At 43.0% G+C, this 24614-nt stretch overlaps 1 protein-coding gene across 1 annotated transcript; it reads right to left on the bottom strand.

Moving 5' to 3' along the window:
• Positions 1 to 2003: 2003 nt before the first annotated feature.
• Positions 2004 to 23566, bottom strand: LOC308169324 (serine/threonine-protein kinase H1-like; the record flags this gene model as incomplete). The annotated part of the gene is made up of 9 exons (XM_080544010.1): positions 2004 to 2042; positions 2202 to 2356; positions 6228 to 6364; positions 6956 to 7103; positions 7365 to 7455; positions 9186 to 9278; positions 14695 to 15096; positions 21566 to 22298; positions 23292 to 23566. 9 exons carry the CDS (start codon positions 23564 to 23566, stop codon positions 2004 to 2006), a joined length of 2073 nt encoding a protein of 690 aa, XP_080400136.1.
• Between the last annotated feature and the right edge of the window lie 1048 nt (positions 23567 to 24614).

The following is a 24614-nucleotide window of genomic DNA, read 5'->3' on the forward strand; positions in this document are numbered from 1 at the left end:
TGATGTTTGTCGATTCACTCGTTGATTCTTAAAAGTAGATACTAGAAAAGCTAGAAAATTCGCAGTTGGTTAGCTGTTAGGAAAAATTTAGTTTGTCGAAAAGCATTGAGGCTGACCAAGTCAGACGTTCAGAATGGGGTTAACAACTTTGCGATGGCAGAACCAGACGGTTCGTGATTGGCCAGCGAGTGGCACCCAATCACCTGTGGAGAGCTCGCGGATGAGCTCATTCTTGTGTTGTTGCTCGATCCCAGTTTAGCAAAAGTGGAGATCAGAGATCATTACATTTCTGTTATAATTCTGTTGTGTAGATTGTTGTACGAATGTAATTTAATCAGTGGAATTTTATCAAATAATGTCCTAAATTCAATGTATTTAAAATAAAAAATGCAATGTATTTAAAATCAACTTCCTTTAATGTGTTCATTAAAGTACTCAAGAAATTGCTAGAACAAATGAATTTAGTACCAGTATGTATTTTATGTATGTATTTTAATCAATGGATGTGACAAGAACAATATATTAAGAGTAAAGATAGGGGAGCCAAAGTCAAACTCACCATCCATACAATCTTTGGGTAAGCAGATATATTGTACAAGTAGCCTATTGTTGGAAGAGTCTGTGCAGTAGCCATAGTGCAGAGATCAGATTCAGTGCAGTAAAGATATCCCTACATATAGGCTACTGTTGCAGTGTTATGCAACATTCCCTCTCTCTCTTCCCAGGGGAAAGGGGGAGGGCTAGTTTGCCTCTCTCCCTGTACCTGCACATAAGCCTTCATGTGTAAAACTCCCTGCTGCATTCGGCTATGTCTGCTATGGGATGGGCTGACACTGTGATTTGCAGCCCACATTGCCCATACCAGACACACCTGAGAGGAAATATTGGAGGAGGAATATTAAATTATCCTCTAATCCACCTCCTCCTCCTCTTGGCTGTAAGAGCTCTGCCCGCCTGCATAGTATCACCTAGAAGAGGCTTGTACAGCTGGGATTATTAATATCACGTTACTAATCAGTCAGTAAGGTCAACAGCAGCCGTCTGTGTAGGCCTGTATGAGAAACTCTAGAAGGGATTCACATAATCATGTAAATATCCAAAACTACAGAGCACAGGAGTGAATCTTTCCTTATAACGTTGTGCTTCTAAGATACTGGAGGAGCCTCAGCCACCAGCTTTCAGGACAACACATAGCGCTATTGTTTGTGTTTTTTGTAATTCTACAATGGTGATTGATTCTACAATAGCTTTACACCGATGGTAAATACTGGACATCATGTGATCACAAACATATGCCTCTTTAGCACAGCCCTGTGGTTGACACTTCCCTTCATATGCACAGATTGTATCTGAAATCAGCTGATTCTCATCTAGAGGGCAGTGCAGACCTGTGTAATAGCTTTTGATATACTGTAATGTACCTCTTTTCATGGTCCAAATCTAGTATGTTTCACATTTCTTCAAGAAATACAGCACAGCAAGCTTGATCAAAGCTTGATCAAATATCTAGACATAGTACACAATGAGGATTCTAACATGTTGGTTTATAGATCATAATCATTATAAATAAAGACTACCTAGCCTATATAATGGACAGTCATCTGATCATTTAGTGAAATGCATTTATTTGCCAACACAACAAATCTAGTCCACCATGTATGTGTCTGTGTGTACGAATGCATGTGTGTGTGCTTGTGCATGTGCATGCATGTGTGGAGATAAGGCTAGAAAAAAGGGCCACAGATAAACCCACAGACCAATCAATCAAAGGAAAACAAGTCAGACATTTACATCCTTTCCCAGCTATCCAAACAAATACACCTGACTTAATGCACATGAAACAATCCTCTGATCATAGTTGATTAATGCAATGTACACACATCCTCCTTCACTTACTATTGAGTTGTTTGATTTGTTGTTGATACAGTTCTATTTGTATGTTAATGGATGGATTATATTTTTGGTTTAAGGGTTAGGGTGTTACTGAGCTTTATACTTTGGGTTTACAATGTGACAGCACTCTTGTATATTGGATTATCACCCTGCAATGGAACAGAGGCATATGTCAGTTCATATCATTTAGGCCGTTCCTATTACAATTCTATCACAGATAGTAAAATGGATCATACATGTGTATTCTCCACCAGTATTACTTTAAATAAAATGATAGTGTATAGCGAAAGTGAGAAGGCAGGACTCACTCTGTCCAAGCGCATCTTCCCTAGATCTTTCTGGAAGCGGGCAAACTCTCTCCTGTCATGGATGGTAGTGACCAGTTTCCGGAGCAGCAGTGAAGCCACACCCAGCAGTATGATAGAGCCCGACACCACTGTGGTGATCAGAACCATATCAGGACCTGATGGGCACGCTGGGAGATAGAGATGAAAGTCAAACATGGCTACTGGGGAAGCCTGCGGGACAGTAGGGGAGACCGGAGGGAAAAGTGTCAGATTTTACTTGAGGCGTTTTTAAAGAGAGGGCATGAGAGTAATGTCTCCAACAAAAATAGGTACACATATTTCAGGATGTGTTGCATCCCTGGGAATAATCACTTTGGATGTAAAATAAACCGTTTTCAAAATAGTGGTCTCTTGGCGCAACTTGCCCCCAAGGAGGGGTGAGTTGTGCCATGGGAGAAGATACATTGGGGTAAATTGTGCCACTGATTATGTTAAAGTAAAACTGACCATTTTCATTGCATAATGCTATATCAAAGCAAGACAAATTCAATACCAAATGACTTCTTAAAGGTTTATTTAAAGATGATGTTTACAACTTTAATAAAGGACAATTTTCTTAAACAAGGCCTAGCCTATTGTATAGTGGGTAAAACGGCTCTAGAACTCTGGGAACTTCACTCAGAGTTTTCTGGATTAACAAAGCTGAAGGAAATCAGATTTTACTGGGACAAAAAAAAACTATCACAGAAACTAAATTTCCCATAATTACTCTCTCTTCAAGAGTAGTCCCATCAAACATTCTTCTTGGCCTGGTTTCGGTCTCTTTCAGGCACAAAACCGTGACTGTGTGTAAAAGGCTTTGAGAGGTTGGTGAAAGGATGGAATGAAATATGTACAGTAGATACCCTGTCAAATACATGAGATGTCCTAAGTAGGCCTACATAATTACCATTTCCCGAACAAAATCAAGTTAAAAATAAAGAACATAATCGATTGCAATTCTCACAGAATGAGGCTACTACTCAACATACCACTTGGCAATGCTGCAATTTACTTTAACAAGACCTATTTACATTTTTGAGAACAAAATCAAGTTCAAAATGAAGACCTAATCGACTGCAATTCTCTTCACGGATCCGGGCTACTACTCAAAATCCCACTTGTCACCGTCGCAGGGGAATATGAACTTCTGCTCCCTTCTGGCTGTCAAGTTTTTGCGGTGTGGGTAGTTTCTTGAGCACATGACCTCTAGGGATGAGTCCTTCATCATTCTCTCTGAATGCGAAGATGGGCTTTCCCTCCACAGAATTCTTATGACTTGGCCTTAGAAACTTTGCACTTTCTTCTGAGCTACTATATAGACAACCGTTTTCCTCTTCGTTTTGGTTTGTTTTCTTCTCTTTTTAATAATTTCTCTTCTCCTTTTCAGCCTTTTTATTTTCTCTGTCATCGGTGTGTTGGTCAAGATTTTTGTTTTTACTTTCTTCCTTTTCATTCTAGGTTTACTTGCTGTGGCTTTAGGGAAGGGAAGTATCTCTTCTGGGGACACATACCCCAAATGGGCAGGAGAACCAGTTGCATCTGACGAGTGTTCAGGATTCGGTTCAGACAGAGTAGCAGGTGGCTCCCCTGGGTCTGGAACTGCTGATGAGCACTCAGGACTACTGAGCATGAGTTGATGGTACAGGCAGGTCGGCACTGAGGGACGGCCCCTCTGGGTTTGGCCTGTCTGTGACAGTGGGAATATTCCCGTCAATCTGAATCCTGAGATGATGTTCCTTTGTGTCATTGCAGACATGAATGCTTCATTCACAAGTTCTGGAGTATCATATATTGTTGCGGTTCTACCAGGGTCTGTACGCATCCAACCATCCATTGCTCTATTGTAGTTGGTCTTCAGCGGTCCATAGACTGTTTTGTCTAAGGGTTGTAAGCGGTGGGAGGTGTGAGGTGGCAGAGTGAGCATGACCACACCGTTTTCCTTTGAAGTTGTCACAGCCCTTCAGTGAGATGTGAGATTCGTGATTGTCAAGAATCAGCAGGACTGGGTGATCAATTGAGCAGTTTGTGTGACGTATGAAGTGCTCCAGGAACACGACGAAGGCTTCTTCCACCTCTACACAGCAGTCGTGCTGCCCGATCACGTCTCTTCACAACACTGGCTCCCCGCGGGTGGAATGAGCTCCCCACGGCTGTCAGAACTGCAGAGTCACTACCCATCTTCCGTCGTAGACTGAAGACCCATCTCTTCAGGTTACACCTTAACTGCTCCTCCTGAGACATCTTCTGCCCCTCAGCACTACAGTACGTCTCCTAAAGACACCCGCTTTCCCCTCTACTGTGTCCCTAAAAACTTCTATTGCTCCCCTTATACTGTTTCTGTTTTTTCAGTGTAAAAAAAAAAAAAACTAGGTTTAGAAGGTGATAGGAGAAGGTTTTTCCTGCTATCAATGGCCCTGGGCCTGAGCTGGATTACTCTTCCTGCTACGAATGGTGGACTGATGATTCACATGCTTAGTATTCAAATGTATTGATTGTAAGTCGCTTTGGAACAAGGCGTCTGCTAAATGCCAAAAATGTAAATGTAAATGTTCTTCATTCATCCATCCAGATTTTGTTGAATGACCTATGGATCCTGCTGGTGATCCATTGAGGAAGTGGTCTTTGAAGCGGACACGGGGAAAGATGAACATGGGTGGGGCTGCATTCCCAGTTGCATTTACTGCACAGGCGACAGTGACCAGCTCCCCTCTTTCAGCTGACGTCACTGAACCTACTTGCTTCTTCCCCCTCCCTGTTACAATCTGCCTGGGTGTCTGCACTGCTGTAACACCAGTGTTGTCCATGTTGTAGATCATGTGTGGTGGGAAGCTATACCTGAAATGAGAAAAAAAAAATTGTGATGTTAATCAGAGAAGCTTAAAGCCGTTTGAGGTTGGAGATTTAGTCAATTAATGTGGTAGGCCTAGTCTATACATCATAATATTACCTGTCCATGACTGAAGTGAGGTTATCAAAGAACTCCGCCATGTTGTGCCTATTAAAGGCAGTGGCTCTTCCAAGAGATGTTGCTTTGGGAGTTGGGCATGACAGATGGTGGCATGCCCTAAACACTGTGAACCAATCAGGTCCTAGAAAAGGTTAAGCGTTGATTAGTACATAGGCTATCTTTTTATCCGTTATTGAACTATATTGCATTTTACAATTAGATTTACGTAACACATTAAAGCAATAATAAGCTCTGAATAAGTGCCCAATTTTGTGTGCGCTTTTATATGCTATCCGCATGGTGATGGTGGGCTTTTCCTGGGTAAATAATCTTCTTAATATTCCACATTCTTTTCTCTAATCTGCTTTTTCACCTCTGATCCAGCTTGCAGGGACATCAATGTCAACTCAAATGCTAGTTCACAGCATTTCATGGCACTTATACCGTGAAACATTGCAGCTAGCCATTTTATGTGGTCTGCAAGCTCTGTCTCCATTTTTTCATTGAAGACTTGGTTGGAATGTCCTGTACTCTTATACCCTGTTCTTGTTACTTCTACTATTTTTTTCTTCTCCATATATCTCATACTAACCCTAACCCATATATCTCTTCATCTGCAGATCCAAAGTCATCCTGCAGATGTTCATCTCTCGCTGCTCTCTCCAAATCCACAAGAGGAATTGAAGCCCTCTCTCTCTTCCGTTTATAAACACGTGGCATGATGGTTTTTGTTTTAGTTTTGTAACCATTTACCTTACAGCAGTTTAGAGCTAACATCATGCAGCATAGCCTCATATTGTAGCTTACTAAAGCACTAACACATGTGTGAATTGTTTTCAAACTTGTCTATACTTGTTCAGACACAACAATAAAAAAAAACTTTAACATAAGAAATTCAGTTTGGACAGCAAAAAAACATTTTTTTATTTTTTTTTACTTAAATGTGCTTACCGTTTGTGCCATGTGCCTCTCTTCTTTGCAGGGTAAAATGGATGACTTCCAAAAAAGTATTGGTAGGCAGAATTAGCATTAGAATTAAGACCCTGTATGGGGTGAACCATGAAAGGTGGGGTGGTGGACGGCCTTCCTGTAGCTGTACAGGGTGCAGGCGTTAGGGCAGGAGGGGCAGAGCTCACAGGTAGGGCCCTGAAAGCCACTGTCCTGGCAGATACCGCCACCACAGCTACAGAAGCCCCTGCCAGCACAGACAAGACCACTGTGGGACAGACACGACTCCATGTTGAGCGGGCACTCACATGCACTGCCACTGAAACCTGGGAAACACTGACACACTCCACACACACACCTGCCCCGCCCTGACACACATAAACACTGACACACTCCACACACACACCTGCCCCGCCCTGACACACATAAACACTGAGCATTATTGAAATATTGTATACTGTATGTATATTGCTCATGACCTACCTATGTAAATAATGGTATTTGAGATAGCATAGCACCAATACCATTACCTACCTCCACATGGCACGCCTTGGTATTGATCACAGCGGAGGTCATTGCACTCACAGTACCGCCCATAGAAGGCATGGGTGGGGTTCTTATGGATTTTCTGGCACACACACTTTCCATAAACACACTCCCCGGGCCCCACTGCAGTCCTCGAGGCATTGTCACAGTCTGACACACCTGACACATCGCCTTTGCTCAACTCAACACATTCACAAAACGTGCCAACACGCCCCTCTTTGCAACTGTTAGAAAGATCATGCTGTTATGGGGTGTGATTTTCGTAGGATTGGTGCTGACATCAGAATCTCACCTGCATGCTCCACACTCAAGGGTCCCATTGCCATGATGAGTGACATTTTCCCTCTGACATGGACAGTCACATATGGGCTTCAGCAGGGCCGCCACCTCGTCACTGTAACCATGGTAACCATGGGGCTTAATGACCACACAGGACGTTCCTGTACCAGCCACACATGGAGGGGCAGTGATGGTTACATTAAACCTCACCTAGAGGAAGATATGAAAAGATCCTGGATAAAATGTAATTCCCCCCTGAGCCAATCATAATCATCATTACCGTTATTGTCATCAAAATGGGCTGCTAGATAGGAAAACTCCTGCATACACTTACGCTAACCACACATGCCACGCACATGCCACACACATGCCACACACACACACACACACACACACACACACACACACACACACACACACACCTGGTCTCTGGTCCTTACAGTGGGAGCTATACTCTATGTGGAAGCCTGCAGTGAGCTCACTGTTGTCCATAACAACCTCGAAGCTCAGGGCCTAGGGTCAATACCAGAGTTAAACCTGTTTAGCCGACGAGGTGTCAGCAACTTTAGAAATCCAAGGCTGATGACCTGTGTCGGAAGGGAGTTTCTGCCTTGCTTACATTATATGCCTCCTCAACTATAATCTGCAGAATGTTGTGGGAGTTGTTGGAAAGTGTATAGTTGTGAGAGTTGTTGGGAAGTCCATAGAGAGGTATAATGAAGATAGAATTGTTATGTGGTACATGATGATCATTAATCGTCTGCGGTGTCAAATTATGGACGGATTTCAATTAAGGAGTAAAGTACCTCATACAGGTGTGTTACATCTTCAGTTACTTAATATGATCTGGATGTTTTTCTTTCTGAACTTCTCAGTAAGGTGAGCCACAGAAGGGTAGTCCTGATAAAAAGTTACTCATACAGTAATTATGCACTCATACAGACTAGCCTACAGCTGCAATCACTGAATCAATGTTCTTTCTCTCCATCTACCCTCCAGTGTGTCCCTACTCACCCCTCTCTCTATATGAGACAGACATTCAATTTCCTCCCCAGAAGAGCGATAAATAAATCTAATTTAGAGGTAGTGAGAGGCATCCGCATTTCACACATCCATTATCCAGCCTGGGTGGCCATTTATCCCAACAGAAATAGATTTATACTGTATCCATATTCACTCATATTCACTCCAACCAACTGACAATCTGTCTGGTGGGTCGGGTCATGTAACACTCTCAGTAGTAGTACAAGGATGCTTGATACGGAAACACACACTGAAACACACACACACACACACACACACACACACACACACGCACACGCACGCACGCACACACACACACACACACACACACACACACACACACACAAACGCACATGCACACACACACACACACACACACGCACACGCATGCGCACACGCCCACACACACACGCATACACTCACGCACCCGCACACGTATACACACACACACACACACACACACACACACACACACGCACGCACGCACGCACGCACACGCTCACGCACACACACACACACACACACACACACACACACACACACACACACACACACACACAAATGCGCACGCACACGCATACACACACACACACACACACACACACACACACACACACACACACACAGATTAAGAGATAGATACAATGCTCTGACAGGATTACTCCAGCCGCTCCAGCTGTTTGACGTCAGGGTGTGACTGTCAGTATCCTCTGTAACAGGGAAATGTTATTGACCTTTAAATCACTGCCTTTAACTTCTGTCTACTGAAGCCTGTACAGCCATCTATTTCCTCTCAATGTTACTTAAGACTGAGGACACAATCCAATCACACCTGTGTTGCGGTATTTATATCATGGTCAAACTAACTATCACACAATGTTTGTGGGTAATGATAGAAAAACCCTGCCACCACAGGTAGATTATTTTCAAATGCTAACAGATATCAATGTAAAAAAAGTATATGCTTGTGTGTGTGTGCACACGTACAGTTTGTCTATATGTGTGTGTTTGTGTGTGTGTGTGTGTGTGTTTGTGTGTGCGTGCTTCTGTGTGTGATATACATCACTAGTGCCAACCTTTCATTATTGGAATGCTATACAGGGGAGCCAGACTCTTTCTATTCAGGGGATCCAGGATAGAGCAGCCGTACCTGGAAATCACCTCTTGTGTACACAATACACATTATTCTCACGGTAGCATTTCCCATCATTGGGCAGTACAATCCCACCCAGTTTCCCATCTCCAGCAAAGTGGAAGCCAGCGTCTGTGGAGAACACAAGCAGACGGGTGACGTTCCTCCAGCCAATGTGTTCCTGCAGAGGGAGGGAGAGCCATACATAAAACTCTTCAGTCAATAACCCACAAATAAATTGTCTGGTTGTCTGGTAATCAGACTGAACCATGATAGACGATGACACCTGGCAAGACCTGGTAGCAGCATGTAAATGTGTCAAGATCAAGCTAACAACACCGCTCAATTTATAATCACATTCATGAGATTCATGATTTACTGTACGTTCTATTTTCAGATTTATACTAGATTAAAAGACCACTAAAGAAGAGTCTGGCAGCTGGGTCTTTATATACGAACCTTAATGCAGTCAAGATAGAGTTACACCATATCTTCAGGCCCCATATCTTTAGGCCTAAAATAACCCTCTATTGTCTATGGGCCTTCCACCTCTTACTGATACTCAACCAAACAAAACAAGATGAACACTTAAAAGCTGCAGCTCTACTTCCCACTGTGCCCGTCCACTTTACTTCACACATGGCTGCCTGCATTAAAGCATCTAGGCCCCCCTCTGGAGAATCCAGGTTTCCTGAGATCTGCTGCCTCCCCACCAACTCAGTGAAGAGGCTTCCGTTGGCTGTAAGCCCCCAGGATGTGATGGTGGGCGAAGGGAGGGCCAGGGCTGGGTCCTCTTACACAGGTTCTGGAGCATCTCCTCTGTGGTGCTGGTATACGGCATTACTGTCTTATCCACAAACGCACCAAAGCCTTCAGATTGAGAATGAATGAAATACCTTTAAAACGATGATGATTGCATTATTCTAGGATATGATGGAATTGCAACCCGCGCTGCTATTTATATGCAATAATTTTATTTTATACAGAGAGAAACTACCAGTGCGCCGCACGACTCGGAGACGGCTGAGGACCGCTTTGCGGTGACTATTTTAAATTCTGAAATATAATAACGGCTATGTTTTTGACCAGACCGACGAGGGCAGAGAGGAGAGCCCGGGAGAGCCGAGCTCGAGAGACTGAGGTGCGGATAACCCCGAACCTACCGGAGAGAGGTACGGAGTAGCGTACCCCCTGGACTACGGAGGGCGCGGCGGAGCTTCGCCCTACACCCCCGGATCAACCGACCCACCCTGACACCAGCCGGAGAGCCCCTCCAGTGGAGGGGTCCTCCTCATTGATCCTTTTTTGACTTGAACATTATGTTAGTGCCTGAGCCTTTGATTCCTGATCATCTAACCCACTAAATAGATAAAGCCATTTCCAAGTCAAAACTTGAGTCTTTAGCTACAACCCAAGAGGAGCTGGCTGTGACCCTTAAGGGAACCACTACTGACTACCCAAACAGACCCACCAGGGCGCAGGTGCAGCAGTAGCCTACTCTCTGTGTGCTGGAGCTGGGTGATGTCATGGGCTTGGTGTCTCTGGTCCTGGCCTGGGTGCGACCAGGAGGTGACCTGGTGGTTTGCCAGAAGGACAGTGGAGCCCCCTTGCATCTTCAACATGCTCCGCTAGACAGCCCCTCTTCAACAGGGCACTAGCCGCTGCTCCCATGTACTCTCTCCCGCTTCTACTCTTCATATGAAAGGACGGTAGAACACAGAGCATAACATGTGTATATCATAAGAAAACATATGTTTTTATGACACTGAATTACAATAATTCAAATCAGAGCATTGAAAGGCCCTTATCTCCTCGGTACACCAGGCACAGCATGGTCCGGAGGCCAAACACTCCTCCACAGGTCTTGACTCTTTGACCTTATGACATTCATGATCCCTGTAGCCTGGGAGGAGGATATAACAACCAACACAACCTTTCAATACTGCCAACTAGATCTAAATCTGCAATGATGCTGTGCTGTCCGTTACTTTTTCTTTATCCTTGAACGAGCGTGGTCCGATTTTGATGACATATCCTGTTAAATATATCCGTTACTTTTTCTTTATCCTTGAACGAGCGTGGTCCGATTTTGATGACATATCCTGTTAAAGTCAGACGCTAACTTATTGATGATAATACATTTCCAACTGCCCTATAAGTAAACTGTACACCTGAAGAAATGTTTACAGTGGCATTGTACTTTTGGTGCATGTCTGCAGGCGAGATATAAACACATTTACATTGGGACACTATTGGTGTAATCCTGTTTACAATGGAAAAGGAAACTTGTGAAATGGGAAAGAATGATGAGACACTTACTTTTATTGCACCGACAATGAGAAAAGTATTGATTTACCTTGATTTGCCATAACATTGTCCTGGAAACATAATAACAGGACAGCAACAAAAAGCACAGTCATCTGCAAAAAAAATACACTCTGAGAAATGTTGAGTTATTGATTCCTTTCATTTAATTCAGGGGATAGAAAGGGGATAAAGAGTTAAGGGAGATGATAACAATAAAACCAATGGATAGGGACGGAAGACCAGCTCTTACCTCTGGGCTGTGAGTCCTGGTGGTGGTGGAGGAGGTAGATGTGGAAATGGAGGGGGGGGGTGTCTCTCTTAACATCCAATCCCAGCTTTCATCTCTCCTGTATTGGGGTGGGACGACCATCACACCCTCCTTCTCTACGGACAGGACATGGCCCACAGTACGCGCCCCCCATCTCTGACCTGCTTCTAACTGCAGTCACTCAGGGTATCCAATGGAAAATGATTCAGGGTGCTGAGCCCCAAATTATCTTTCTGAGAGAACGGACTCCTCGCTGCTAGTGAAGTCCCTACTTCTATTTAGCGATGTTACATACAGAGCTATGATGGGATCCTAGTTCAGGTTCCAGGTTTTATGAGGAGGTGTTAGTTTGGGATAAAGAAATAGAGGAAATTCCCATGGGTTTTGCTGAAAATCCGACCAAAATGCTCCAAACCAGCAGTTCCCACTCTATAATGGTGGGAATATAAACGGAAACAACAAATGTAAAGCGATCCGCTTCTAAAGGTTGCCATATTTGTACCCAGCTGGTGGGATGGGTGATTTGATAGTCTTTTAGAACTAGTTCTCAGAGCGATGAGTAAACAAACAAACAAACCAAGGAATTAAGACAATATCCCTCATTGTGCAGCACCACAGACAAGAGTTTTAAAAGAGATAAATCAACATACACTCTCAGTAATGAGCTGACCAACATTTGCGAATGACAGCTGGCTTGATCTGTGGGCTTATGTGGTTTATTACAGACATAATACCTATGGGATGAAATCAAATCCTCTTGGAGAGGGAAAATAAATGCTCCATTATTTCCTGATTCTCAGATACTGAATGTCTACCCAGTAATTTCCTCTCTAAGGCACTAAACACACTAATGGCGTGAAAAAAGAGCAATTCAGGGCAGTCACTTTCAGTTATGCATTCGTCTGCCTGCCTGTTTACCCTGGGTCTGGTGCACTCTAACACCCTCTTGTGGAAAACTAGCTCAGCTCAACTGTGTTACTCCATAAGAACCCAACAGATAAGCTTGTTTTACAATTACATTGTTTGTAAACAATGTAATTGTAAACACACAATGTATAGATTCAAAACATAGTTAAAACTGTCATTTTGATCTCATAGCACTTTGTTGTTGTTTGAATCCCAGATTGCCCCTTTAAAATATGCCAAAACAAGATGTTTGTGATATTCATATGCTGCTAAATTTAACATATGGTTATTATTCATCTTAATCCCTTTGGACTTTATCCATATATTCATGAATTTCAACATTCATTCAATAGGCTATTCATATTCATTTATTTATTTTCCATATTACAGATAAGGGGGGGGGGGGGGGGGTACAGTACATATATACAGTGCCTTCGGAAAGTATTCAGACCCCTTCACTTTTTTCACATTTTGTTGTGTTATAGAGTACATTAAAATGTAAATACAGAAATACCTCATGTACATAAGTATTCAGACCTTTCAGACCACTAGCTAAAATGCTAAAATGTCATCAACAAAATTCAGACCTTTCAGACCACTAGCTAAAATGCTAAAATGTCATCAACAAATCACCCATTAAGTTGAATTAAGTCCATCTTAATGCAAGGATAATAGTTCAAGAAGATTCAATTACACACTGTGTGGATCAGGCTGTTGAAATTGAACAAATGGAGAGGAACAAAACTGCTCAGGAATGCGACCCTGAGGCCTGGGGAGACTTACACACATCTACAAAGTTGAATGGTAGAGAGGAAAAAGCACATCATCTCAGTCACTCTACAAAATTGGTCTATAACAAAGTTTTGTTATACTAAAAAAAGATCTCATATCTATAATTGTGTTTGCAACAATGAATTCAAGTGATACAGCAAAGAAAGTGGCTGGAAATGTGTTTATTTGATTTTACGACAAAGCATTACGTTTAGTGCAAATCCAGCACATGCAACGTTGTTTCTGCACCATCTCTCGTGTGAAGAATAATTAATTAATTAACTTCCGATCACAAGTCCAACTCACTATCCACTAGACCACCACTACCCCGGTATAGAATAGTGGTAGCTGCATCACGTTATGGGTCTGTTTGTCACCGGCAGGGACTGGGGGGTTTGTCAAGAGAAAATTAAGAGACTTGCTGAGTTGGTAGTGACATCCTCATCTACACAGTGTGTAAGAAAAATATGAATTCCAAAATTACATTAACTATTATCCTTGCATTAAGATGGACCCAATTCAACTTATTCAGTGATTAGTTGATGACATTTGAGCATTTTAGCTCATTTTAAGAGGGTTTGAATACTTGAGAATTGTACATGAGGTGTTTCTGTATTTCAATTGAAATTCAGTGATAGGCACTGAATGCCCTCCAAAAGTTATATCACCTTCCCTTCCCATAAGGGCAAAATGAATAAAGTGAGTGAGACAGCAACACATATTTAGCCGAGGGCATTAATCATCCATATTAGTACAAAATAGAAGGAAAATCATGAATACAATTTGTGATAATGCTAGATGAAGTGGAGCTATATTCGATCTTTTATTATACTTCTCATCCTTATTTGCATTTTAATGCACTCTAACACTTAGATTTTCTTCTAAACCTGCTCCTAGAACTGTAATTTTAAGAAACTCTTCAGGTGCTTACAACAGCCAATAAATGTAGTGAAACACTATTGACCCCCACACTGTCAATAGTTTCAAATAGGATTAATTTGTCTTCCATCAAAGTAATTTACCACATTAGCACACTTGAGACATGACAGATGTACATGACTTGGACATACATCTCCAATCCTACTACAGTACATGCAAAAAAATGCATTGCCTCTCTACTCTACTGTTGTTATTATACTAACAGTATAAAAGTATATTTTCTATGTTCCGTGAAGCAAAGTCTGATCATCACTAGGAGTTGGCGGTCTTGAGGGAGTCTCAGAGGGAAGAGATACTTGTGTGTGAGCATGGGACTGTACCTGGCGCATGGTAACAATATGGGCTATGAGCCACAGACATGATAGGAGGCTGTGACTGGGGGTGCTCTGAGCTATTGAACACTGACACGGTCTGAGCATGAGCAGCTGTCCCCCGGCTTGGTGGTAGTGTTGCCCCCAGGATGAACCTGTGTTTGGGGCTGGTGAACGGCTCTCTGTGACTGGGTCATGTCTTGGGGTTCTGGCTGCTGTCTCTGGCCCTGGTTCCTCTCCAGTAGCAGCTCTCTAGTGGCACTGGAGCTCATCACCGTGGCGCTGGGGCATCGTGAGGAGGAGGAGGAGGTGCGTGACGCCCGCTGCCGGAGGTTCTGGGAGATGGAGCGGTGCAAGTTCTTCATGGAGGAGCTGGCTGCCATGGTGACCACCCAGGGGTGGCGGAGAGCCTCCTGGGCGGACAGACGGGCTGTGGGATCCACCGCCAGCATGCACTCGATGAAGTTCTTGGCCAGGTTGGACACTGAGGGCCAGGGCTGTGTGAGAGGAGAAGGAGAGGGTGATCAGCCACACTCACCTCCACATATTTAATTCTGGAGACTGAAGAAATACATTTTGTATTGGAACCAAATGTCTTCATAGCCTATTCAATCAAAATCAGATCTAAGATTTGAATAAGGCCGCAAGACTATATATATTATGATATCTGTTTTCTACTGCCCTCACATGCAGAATTACATACAATGCACCACGAAATGTCACTGGGGAAAGAACCTGGCCTGGGCTGAATAAATATGAGACCCCAAAATGACAGAACAGATATTGACGTACATATGGGAGACAGACTGTTTTCAGCTTCACAATAAAACCCCACACACATACTGTATGTGATAGGGTCTGATGAAAAGTCCCCAAGTAGGGCAAGGTCATTTCAAATGATGTGTCATACATTGAAATCTGAAACAAGTTGAAGAAGTTATGCATATTTGAATGTTGATACCGCCCAAGTAAGTAATTCACCCTCAAAGTTTCCACAGCTACTTTTCACAGGCAGGTAATGGGTGGGAACAATAGCTGGTTAACTCCCAACTACTCCCCCAAGACAACCACTCCCCCACTACCTGTCATCTGTCAGTGGGGTTGTCAGCTAACTCTCAGGAAACAAACTTCCAGGGCTGACATGTTTAAATTGCTAAATAATCATAATAATTCAAGATTCATGATTTTTTTGTCAGATTCAAATACACAGAATACTGAACTTTGTAACCAGGAGACTGAGACTTATCAAATCATTAAGAGTATTTATTTACTTCTTGCAAGAAGGAGAGATTGTCCGGCCAACAAAACAGAGGTCTCATTCATGATGGCTCGACGGGGCAGTCCCTGTTGATTACTTTTATAGGTTTACAACATCACGTGAGCAGTTTGTCCTGGGGTTGGCCATAGAAGGTTCAACTGTCGGTCAAAATAGACATAACTATGTCCTCTATAAACTATGCTCCTCGTAAACCTTCTGCTTATCAGTAGTCGTAAAACACGTAAAAAAACACATGAGAGTATGTTGACTTCCATTCTTGCCATTCATATTGTTATATTATTATATTACCGGTATATATCATATTGTTATTGTATTAAAGACATTTTCCCCATATTTTGGATTGCCATGTGTAACAAAAGTTTATTACATTCCATTATACAAGTACAATTCTTATGGCTTCAGTTTCAGTCGACATTGCAGCAGCAAGAGAAAACTAAATGGCAATGGAAAAAATGGCAAAAGGAAAGGATACAATTGAGCAATACAATAATAGAATAATAAAACATAATAATGTTGTGTCCGTGTGTATGAATTTATCATTATAGTCCATAATGCATCTAGTGGGACTTTGGTTCCCATCTCATCTCATCCCATCTGGGCATCAAAGCTGTAATAAAAATAGAAGACAGTACATTTAAAATGATCTAATTAGCACTTCTATGTTATGAACATAGTAGTATTTCGTAAAACTGGTGTGTTGGTAACAGTGGACAAAACAAGAATGGTAGTGATGGATAACTATGCAATATATAGTATGTGCAGAGATAGTATTGTAAACATCTGTTTAGTTTAGAGGTGTATACAGTTATGAGCTGATGTACAGTTAGGTAGCTTGTACAGTGATGTAGTTTATGTTCAGAATCTAATGTGCAGAAGTATAAAAGAAGCTATATCAGGAGATATGTGCAAAGGTAGTACTGTAAATATCAGTAGTGCAAAGGTTATATAGTGATCACATTAACCAGGGATGTGCAGCCATCATAGTATTGTAGTAATCATAGTAGTACAATGACAAATACCTGAAGTGCTGGTGATTCTCATCAAGGTCTCATCTCTTAGAACCTCTCACCTCGTCTTCCTGTAAGACACATTTCAGGTCAGAGGTGTGGACTCTTAAATAGTGTGGGCTTGCATGCTTTCCACTCAGACTCTCATGAATAATGTACTGTCCTTGAAGACATCCTGTATACATACTGCATATAACAAAGTAGGGTAGTGAAATCATTTGAATCCACCATTCATTTCAAAAGCATTTACATTTTCTACCTCTAACAAAGCTACACACACACACACACACACACACACACACACACACACACACACACACACACACACACACAATAACTTGTGTCCGTTTGTACACAACACACAAAACCACCGTCAGCTCTCTAACAAAGCTAGCTATCTATCTAACAAGCTAACACCTGCTTGGCTAGCCTAGAAGGCTTACACACAGCTTAGTAAATAACACATAGCTCACACTTACCAAAAACAAAGCAGAAGATATGTCGACAGACCACAGTCCCGTGAATAGTAGGTTGATAGACAAAACTTTCCTTGTGGATAAAGTCATTGATGGTAGCGTCCGTCTTATCAACAAACAGACACACGGTTATGTGATGTGGGTTAGTTGAAATGAAGGGGATATGCCCCCAGGCAAATACGAATACTACCCCCCACCCAAGTTTGCTAACAAAGTGTAGGTATTTAGTGAATGTAAAACTGTTGATTATGATATTGAGTGGGTTCATCGCTTCAATTTTCGTCACATGCACATTTTTTTTCTCACAATTCCCAACATGTGGACTTTTTCACCAAGCCATGACACATTCATGAGGTCTTTGGGTTCTTGGTTAATTCAAATGTCAAACTATCCCCTTGTCTACAAACAAATGTCATGGAGTCTTTGAAATCAACAATGCAATGCATCTTTCAATGGCACAGAAGACTATATAGTAATGCATTTAGACATTCATTATCCTTCTGGCCTTTTGTCACAGAGACAATGATGCTCGGGCTAGGGCTTTCTCCAGTTCTGTGACATTTCAGTTACCTCTATATTCAATCAAATATTGCATATGCTGATGTTAACATATTATTTTGTTATCAGATTTGAGTTGCATCCTCAAAATGGGTCTTGGCAAATTGCATTGGCTTGGCAGGTGAAATCATTGTGTAATAGATACATTTTTAAATACCGTAATACCACAAGAACAGGATCTACTTGTTACCGGAACAAACCACTCCCTGTGACAACCAAGACAGATGAACCCATATCAATGTCATGCAAAAGGTAAAGCTATTATTAATAGGCTTGCTATAACGCATTCAAATATATAAATCCCTCTGTAGTAGTCATGTGGAGTAGCAAAGTTTACCTTTAATTCCTCTCCTCTCTTTACATGTTCTTAAAGTTTAGAATATGTATAGTCTAATCATTGGTACCCGTTGAATAAATAAGTGTGATCTTTCAAAACAATCTGAATTACTGTCTTTGTACACCAAGGAATGATTACGTTGAGTCAGTGCTGAGAGGAGAATAATCACTTTAATCAGCTTCATCTCACATCTCTTTCAAATGCAAAAATATCCCTATAATCAACCATCTCATTGTGAAACTGTTTCTCTAACAACTTGTTGAAGAATAAGCACTTAAAACTTCGAGAAATAGCATGAATGTTTTTCATCCTCATTTCTACTTTGCACAAGCTGAATATCACACTATTGGGAGGCCCCGCTCTCCATTTTAATCCAGAAATGCATTTCTCATTTTTTTTTGTCTCTCATCCAGTAATGACAATTAATCAAGCATGAAATTGACAATTGCAAGACTGTTGCCAGGGAGAGGAATTCAAAGAGGCAGGTTTCACTCATACACACAGGGCACTTGACTAGAGAGAGAGAGGGTCTTCAGTGCAGTAGAGTACGGCACTAGCACCATAAACATACTCCTCACAGCCTCTTACATTGTGTTATTTCACACTTTAAAGGAACATCATCCTCTCTTCGTCTAGATGGAGAACATGTATTTACTTGAGTTTCCTAACTAGAGACCAATCTGTCTTTCCTATTCAGAATGTTCCGATTATTTCTTATTACTATCTTGAAATATACTACATTTACATCTCATCTTGGTGCATGAACTGGTTATTTCAAATAATCCAGGTTCTGACTGGATCTTTAAACCCTCTTCCACACCACTATTGACATTCCAGAGCAAAACAAGTTCCAACTCTGTTGTCTTTTTTCGAAGTGGGGGCCACCTGAACAAGTTTATTTTCTCTTTATTTTGTACATTTCTCACGTCAAAAAACACAGCGGCTTTATTAGGTTTGGAGGAAGGGGCGAGAGTGGGCCCATACATCACTGTTGGGGAGCAAGTCAGTTTATGGGGGAGAGGTATTGGGCGAGGACACGTCATAAGAGGAGGAAAACCTACAGGGTCTGGTTTATTGAGCCACATCTTGTTAGAGTGTGGATGTGAGGCATCAGTGGTCTCTAGCTCTGTTGGTGCCATCTGACATCCTTACCTGACATCCCATAATTACAACAAATGAAGGAAAACGCCAGAGGCTAGGATTACTCTAATGTGATTGTGTGGATGATACACTCTTGAATAATGTACAACTTGCACACAAGCTTCCGAGCCAGTGCTAACAATTTATTCTCCATGTTAGAAGAAGAAGTTGAAAATGGATAAAGGGTTCCTTAAATGTTTCACTATAATCAAGACCAATGGGTGTACTCTGATTGTAGCCGAATAGTACAAGAAGCTGAAAGTAAATCACAAGTAAAATAATCAGAACATCAATATTCAGACGTGTACCAAATTGAAATGTCATGTGCAATACAGAGAGTCTAAATGGACTGCTAAATTCATTCACAAGAGCTTCACTAGGTGGCAGACTGGACTAACCATTACATTGATGAATGGCTCCCGTTGCTATCTTAAATGCATATGTTTGTGCTTATCAATATGTGTCTTTTATTATGTATTGTTCAAATGTAGGAAAATCACTATGCAGTGCGGTAGAAGGACACTGTAGTTCACAATGAACTCATCGAAGGTTTCAGGCTTAATTGTACACAGCAGGCACACACACACACACACACACACACACACACACACGATGAGATTCTCAGATTAAGCGTGAGAAACACTCTATCCTGTGTGCTGTGAACAGGTTTAGTGATAAGGCGCAAAAGCCTGCAGGCTACCTCCTCAGCCCTCAATCCCCCCTCCCTCCCTCACTCCCTCCTTCCCTCCTTCCCTCATCCTCTTCTACACAGTATAGTTCAGGGTTAGGGTATATGTATGAGAGTGAGGCTCTACTACACAGCCTCATGGTAATGATGTCATGCCTGTGGGGTGCTGTGGGGGGGGGGGGGGGGGGGAGGAGGAGGAGGAGGAGGAGGAGGGGGCGCCACAGGCGGTCTACATAACCGAGCAGGTCTCACCTCTCTGTCACCATTTGGCCCCCTGTTGACATGAGACTATCATTCTACCGTTTCCTCCCCTGCATTTGCTGGCTCCTCTGCTTGCTCTATTCAAGGACTTGTGTGACTAATGTGTGGACCATTGAGACTTTGGGCACGCCAGTCAACTGCTGTGCATTGATCGAGGTGAAAGCATTCAAAGAAAGGTCCTTAAAGACGACATGCTCGTATATTTTGTGGTATGGTATTATTTAGTATGTGATGAGTCTGTGTGCAGTCTCTCATTAATGGACACATAGCTGTCATCTCATAAACATCGCCATCTGAATGTGTGTGTGTGTGTGTGTGTGTGTTTGTGTGTGTGTGTGTGTGTGTGTGTGTGTGTGTGTGTGTGTGTGTGTGTGTGTGTGTGTGCGTGTGTGTGTTTTCACATACGTGTGTGAGGGAGACGGTCTCCCTGGTTGCAAAGTACAGTGAACAGGGGTCAACCACACCTGTCAACATTTGATTGATGTGCAATCCATCAATGACAGAGCCCTGCATTGCTGTCTATTGAGACACCCTGTAAGTGATAACTTTATTCTTTATAGTCTGTATATGAACATAAGAAATGGATGGGGAGGGACTTAAAGCACTCGTGATATAATCATGATATACAGTAGCTTGACTAGGAAAAACACTGGACCCTTGCTAAAGGCTACAACTAAAACTCAAATAGACAGTAAAGCCTCCTTATATTATTCTAAGTTCTACTATAAGTGAAACCTGTAATAATAAAGGCATATTGCAGCCACTGTGCTCTTGGTGGTCAGTGTTAAGCAGTAAACACAGATATAATAGGCCAAGGCCTATGTAAGGCAGGCTCTTATATGTGAGACTGAAATGTCAGGCTGCATCCAACAGAATCGGGCCACGATTTAAACCCAGCGAATAATCCAGGATTGGGTGTAATCAGCATGAAAGGACAGACCCAAGCTCACCACCGAGGGCTGTTAAAAATATCCAGTTCAGTTACACAGCAAGGAGAGCAGATAAACAACAGGAAGGCCTTATTCCCCCTTAACACATTTTCAAAGAGCCAACTCAAACACAAACTGGAGACACCAAAACAACCGTATATATTCAAGTGCATTACTGTTCTGAGAAGATCAATGGAACTAATACCACTCAGTTGGACTGCAGTTTTTTGTGAATCATTTTAATTAGTGTCTGTGTGTGTGTGTGTGTGTGTGTGTGTGTAAAAAACTCACGTCTCTGTGGAAGCTGTACCTCCCTCTCAGGATGGCCCTGTAGAGTCGTGGGCGGCTGTCGTCCTCAAATGGCATGGACCCGCTGAGCAGGATGTAGGTAATGACACCCAGGGCCCACATATCTACCGCATCGCTGTAGGGTCTCCTTAGCACCACCTCAGGGGCCATGTACTCTGGAGTCCCGCAGGTGGTCCTCAAGGACCAGTCCACTCCACCACCACCACCTCTGTCCCCTTCATCCTCTCCTCCTCCACTCCTGTCACACTCTCCTGGGTCTCTGTTGTTCCCGAAGCTGGCCAGCCCAAAGTCCGTCACCAACAGCCTGGAGTCCGGTCCAGGGTGGTAGTAGAGGAGATTCTCTGGTTTGAGGTCCCTGTGGGCGATGCCCAGAGAGTGGAGGTAGCCCACCCCGGCTAGCGCCATCCGCAGAGCCTGCGTGGCGTTGCGCTCGGTGAAGTGGCCCTTGGAGATGACGCGGTCCAATAGCTCTCCGCCCGTGGCCAGCTCCAGCACCATGTAGACCCGCTGGGGAGACTGGAGCACCTCCACCAGCTGCACCACGTTGCAGTGGCTCACCCTCCGCAGGACCGCCAGCTCCGAGTCGCACACCTGGCGCCCCTCCGTCGCCGCCACCTCCATCATCTTGATGGCGAAGGGCTGGCGCGTGGCCCTGTGCTCCACTCGCACCACCCGACTGAAGCTGCCGTGGCCGATCAGGGCCTTGATGTCATACCTGAGATAGACAAGTTGTTTGAGAGAACTTTGCACATCTTAGGTTGCTCCAGGTTCTCAGAGCTCACTGCTGAGGGCATTGAGAGGGTTGGTTTCCTATATGGCCAGTGAATAAATCCTATATACAGTGCAATGCGAATGCGAATGAATATTAGAGGTACACTGGCGGCTCCCCATCAAATTTAGAATTCAATTCAAGGTTCTGGTCATCACTTACAGAGCCCTTCATGGTCAGGCACCTGCATACATCTGTGACCTACTGCGTCCTTACAGCCCCAGTAGGTCTCTCAGGTCCTCTGACCAGGGTTTGTTGGTTGCCCCCCGTGCCAGATTAAAAACCAAGGGTGATCGAGCATTCCAAACCGTGGCTCCCAAACTTTGGAATGCTCTTCCCTTGGATCTTAGATCAGCGGTCTCGGTTGAAGCTTTTCCTGTATAGACAGGCTTTTGGCTAACCCCAAAAGCCTGTCTTTCTGTGTCTTGTTAATATTGTTGTACACTTGTTATTTGTTACTTGTTCTTATTTTCACTTGTTTACCTATTTCTTTTAGCCTGGTATAACTTTTGCTCTTTTATTATGTTCTTATATATGAAGCACTTTGTGACCCCTGGTCTGGGATAGGTGCTATAGAAATAAACTTGACTTACTTACTTACTAGAGGTGAATATTACTCTCATGCTACACTAGCAACTATTTTAGCTATGTATACCATACATTTATACAATTTCTTCCTGGCCATGATAAAAGGCTTCTTTGTTCTTTTTATTGGTAAAATAAATATCTGTCTTAGAAAGTAAAACAATTGTTGAGCCAAATAACAAAGACAGTGTAATGAACTATGAACGTCGTCATCAGCAGCATCAAATAGGCAATAACTTGGTCCATTGTGCATAGACATTTAGAAAAATAGAAACATCGGCATTAACATAAAGCAGTTTTTTGAGCATTAGCGGTTAGTCTGTAGCCTACATTAAGCACCCTAGTCACACTTACCTTGCTGTCACTCTGGGATCAAACTTGGTCCTATACTTGGTGACTTTGTTCTGCCTCTGCCCATCCTTGAAGACCAGGTCAGGTGGCTGTTGGGTGCCTGATGACGATGTACCTCCACCACTGAAGACACTCCATAGGTCCTTCTGCTTCCTTTGAGATTGATGTGGCTCATCAAACTGTTTGTGTTTGGAACTGTAGCCCACAACCGATTTGACGAAGCTCACATAGCTGTTTTTGGAGGGCTCTGTCAGAACCTTGCTGGTCCCGCAGCCCATTAATAAATTCCAACTAAATAGAAGGCATCACTACTTTCTAGGGAAAGGTTTCAACTGCTTGACTTGTACGGTAAAAAAAAACTTGCCTTAGGCTATACAAAAAATACTCAATAGTAGTTGGCTGTGGGTCATCAATGTCCAGTTTACACAAACACAAACAGCTGAATTCATGCAGGCAGTCAACTAGCCTAAGCAGTCCCAAGCCAGAGGAGGTATGGTAGGGAGACAGATGAGGCGACAGGTGTTTCGGAGTGTGTGAATGGATTGACTGACATCACTTGGCTCCTCCCACACAGGTGCACAGGATGCACTTCCAGGCCAAGGCCAGGTGCCAAAAATGTCATGTCAGTATGAATTGTTTTGATTGTTTTTGAAGCTTTGAAGATTAACCATGGTCTCCCATGCATGGTGCACAGTGTCAACAGAGGAATGTAATATAGCCTCTCATGTGATGCTTTGTGAATGAGTAAACCTGCTCTCTACATCTATGATATTGGGTGAATGTGTCCGTGTCAGCACACATACATGTCTCTGCACACATACTGTAATGTGCTGTTCTTCATTCGTGTACAGTCATTTGCTCGTTGGTGTCCATCCAGTCTGTATTAGTATGCCTGCATTAACCTGACACACCAATTCCCAGCCTGGTAAACAAGCGAATCATATCCCCCAGTCCTATGCTATTGGTGCCAAATTATTCACACACAAACAACATCTCCTCTCCCAAAAAATAATCTATCACTGGAATTAGATGGGATGACAGGTTGCTGTTGCTGTATTATTCACCTTGATTTATACAGCTGATACCAGCCATGCCTCCCTCTTCAATGCCTCGTTTTAAGATTCAAACGGTGTCACCAACCCTGAGAGAGAGTCAGAACATCCACTGCTGCTGTACAATAGATGGGCTGTGTGAAGAGGTTAGCTCTCTGTTTCTGCGTGTGTGTGTGTCTCTCTCTCTCTCTCTCTCTCTCTCTCTCTCTCTCTCTCTCTCTCTCTCTCTCTCTCTCTCTCTCTCTCTCTGTCTCTCTCACACACACACACACAC

This window comes from Nansenia antarctica, assembly GCF_963989245.1.
Source record: "Nansenia antarctica genome assembly, chromosome: 13".
Classification (NCBI taxonomy): Eukaryota; Metazoa; Chordata; class Actinopteri; order Argentiniformes; family Microstomatidae; genus Nansenia; species Nansenia antarctica.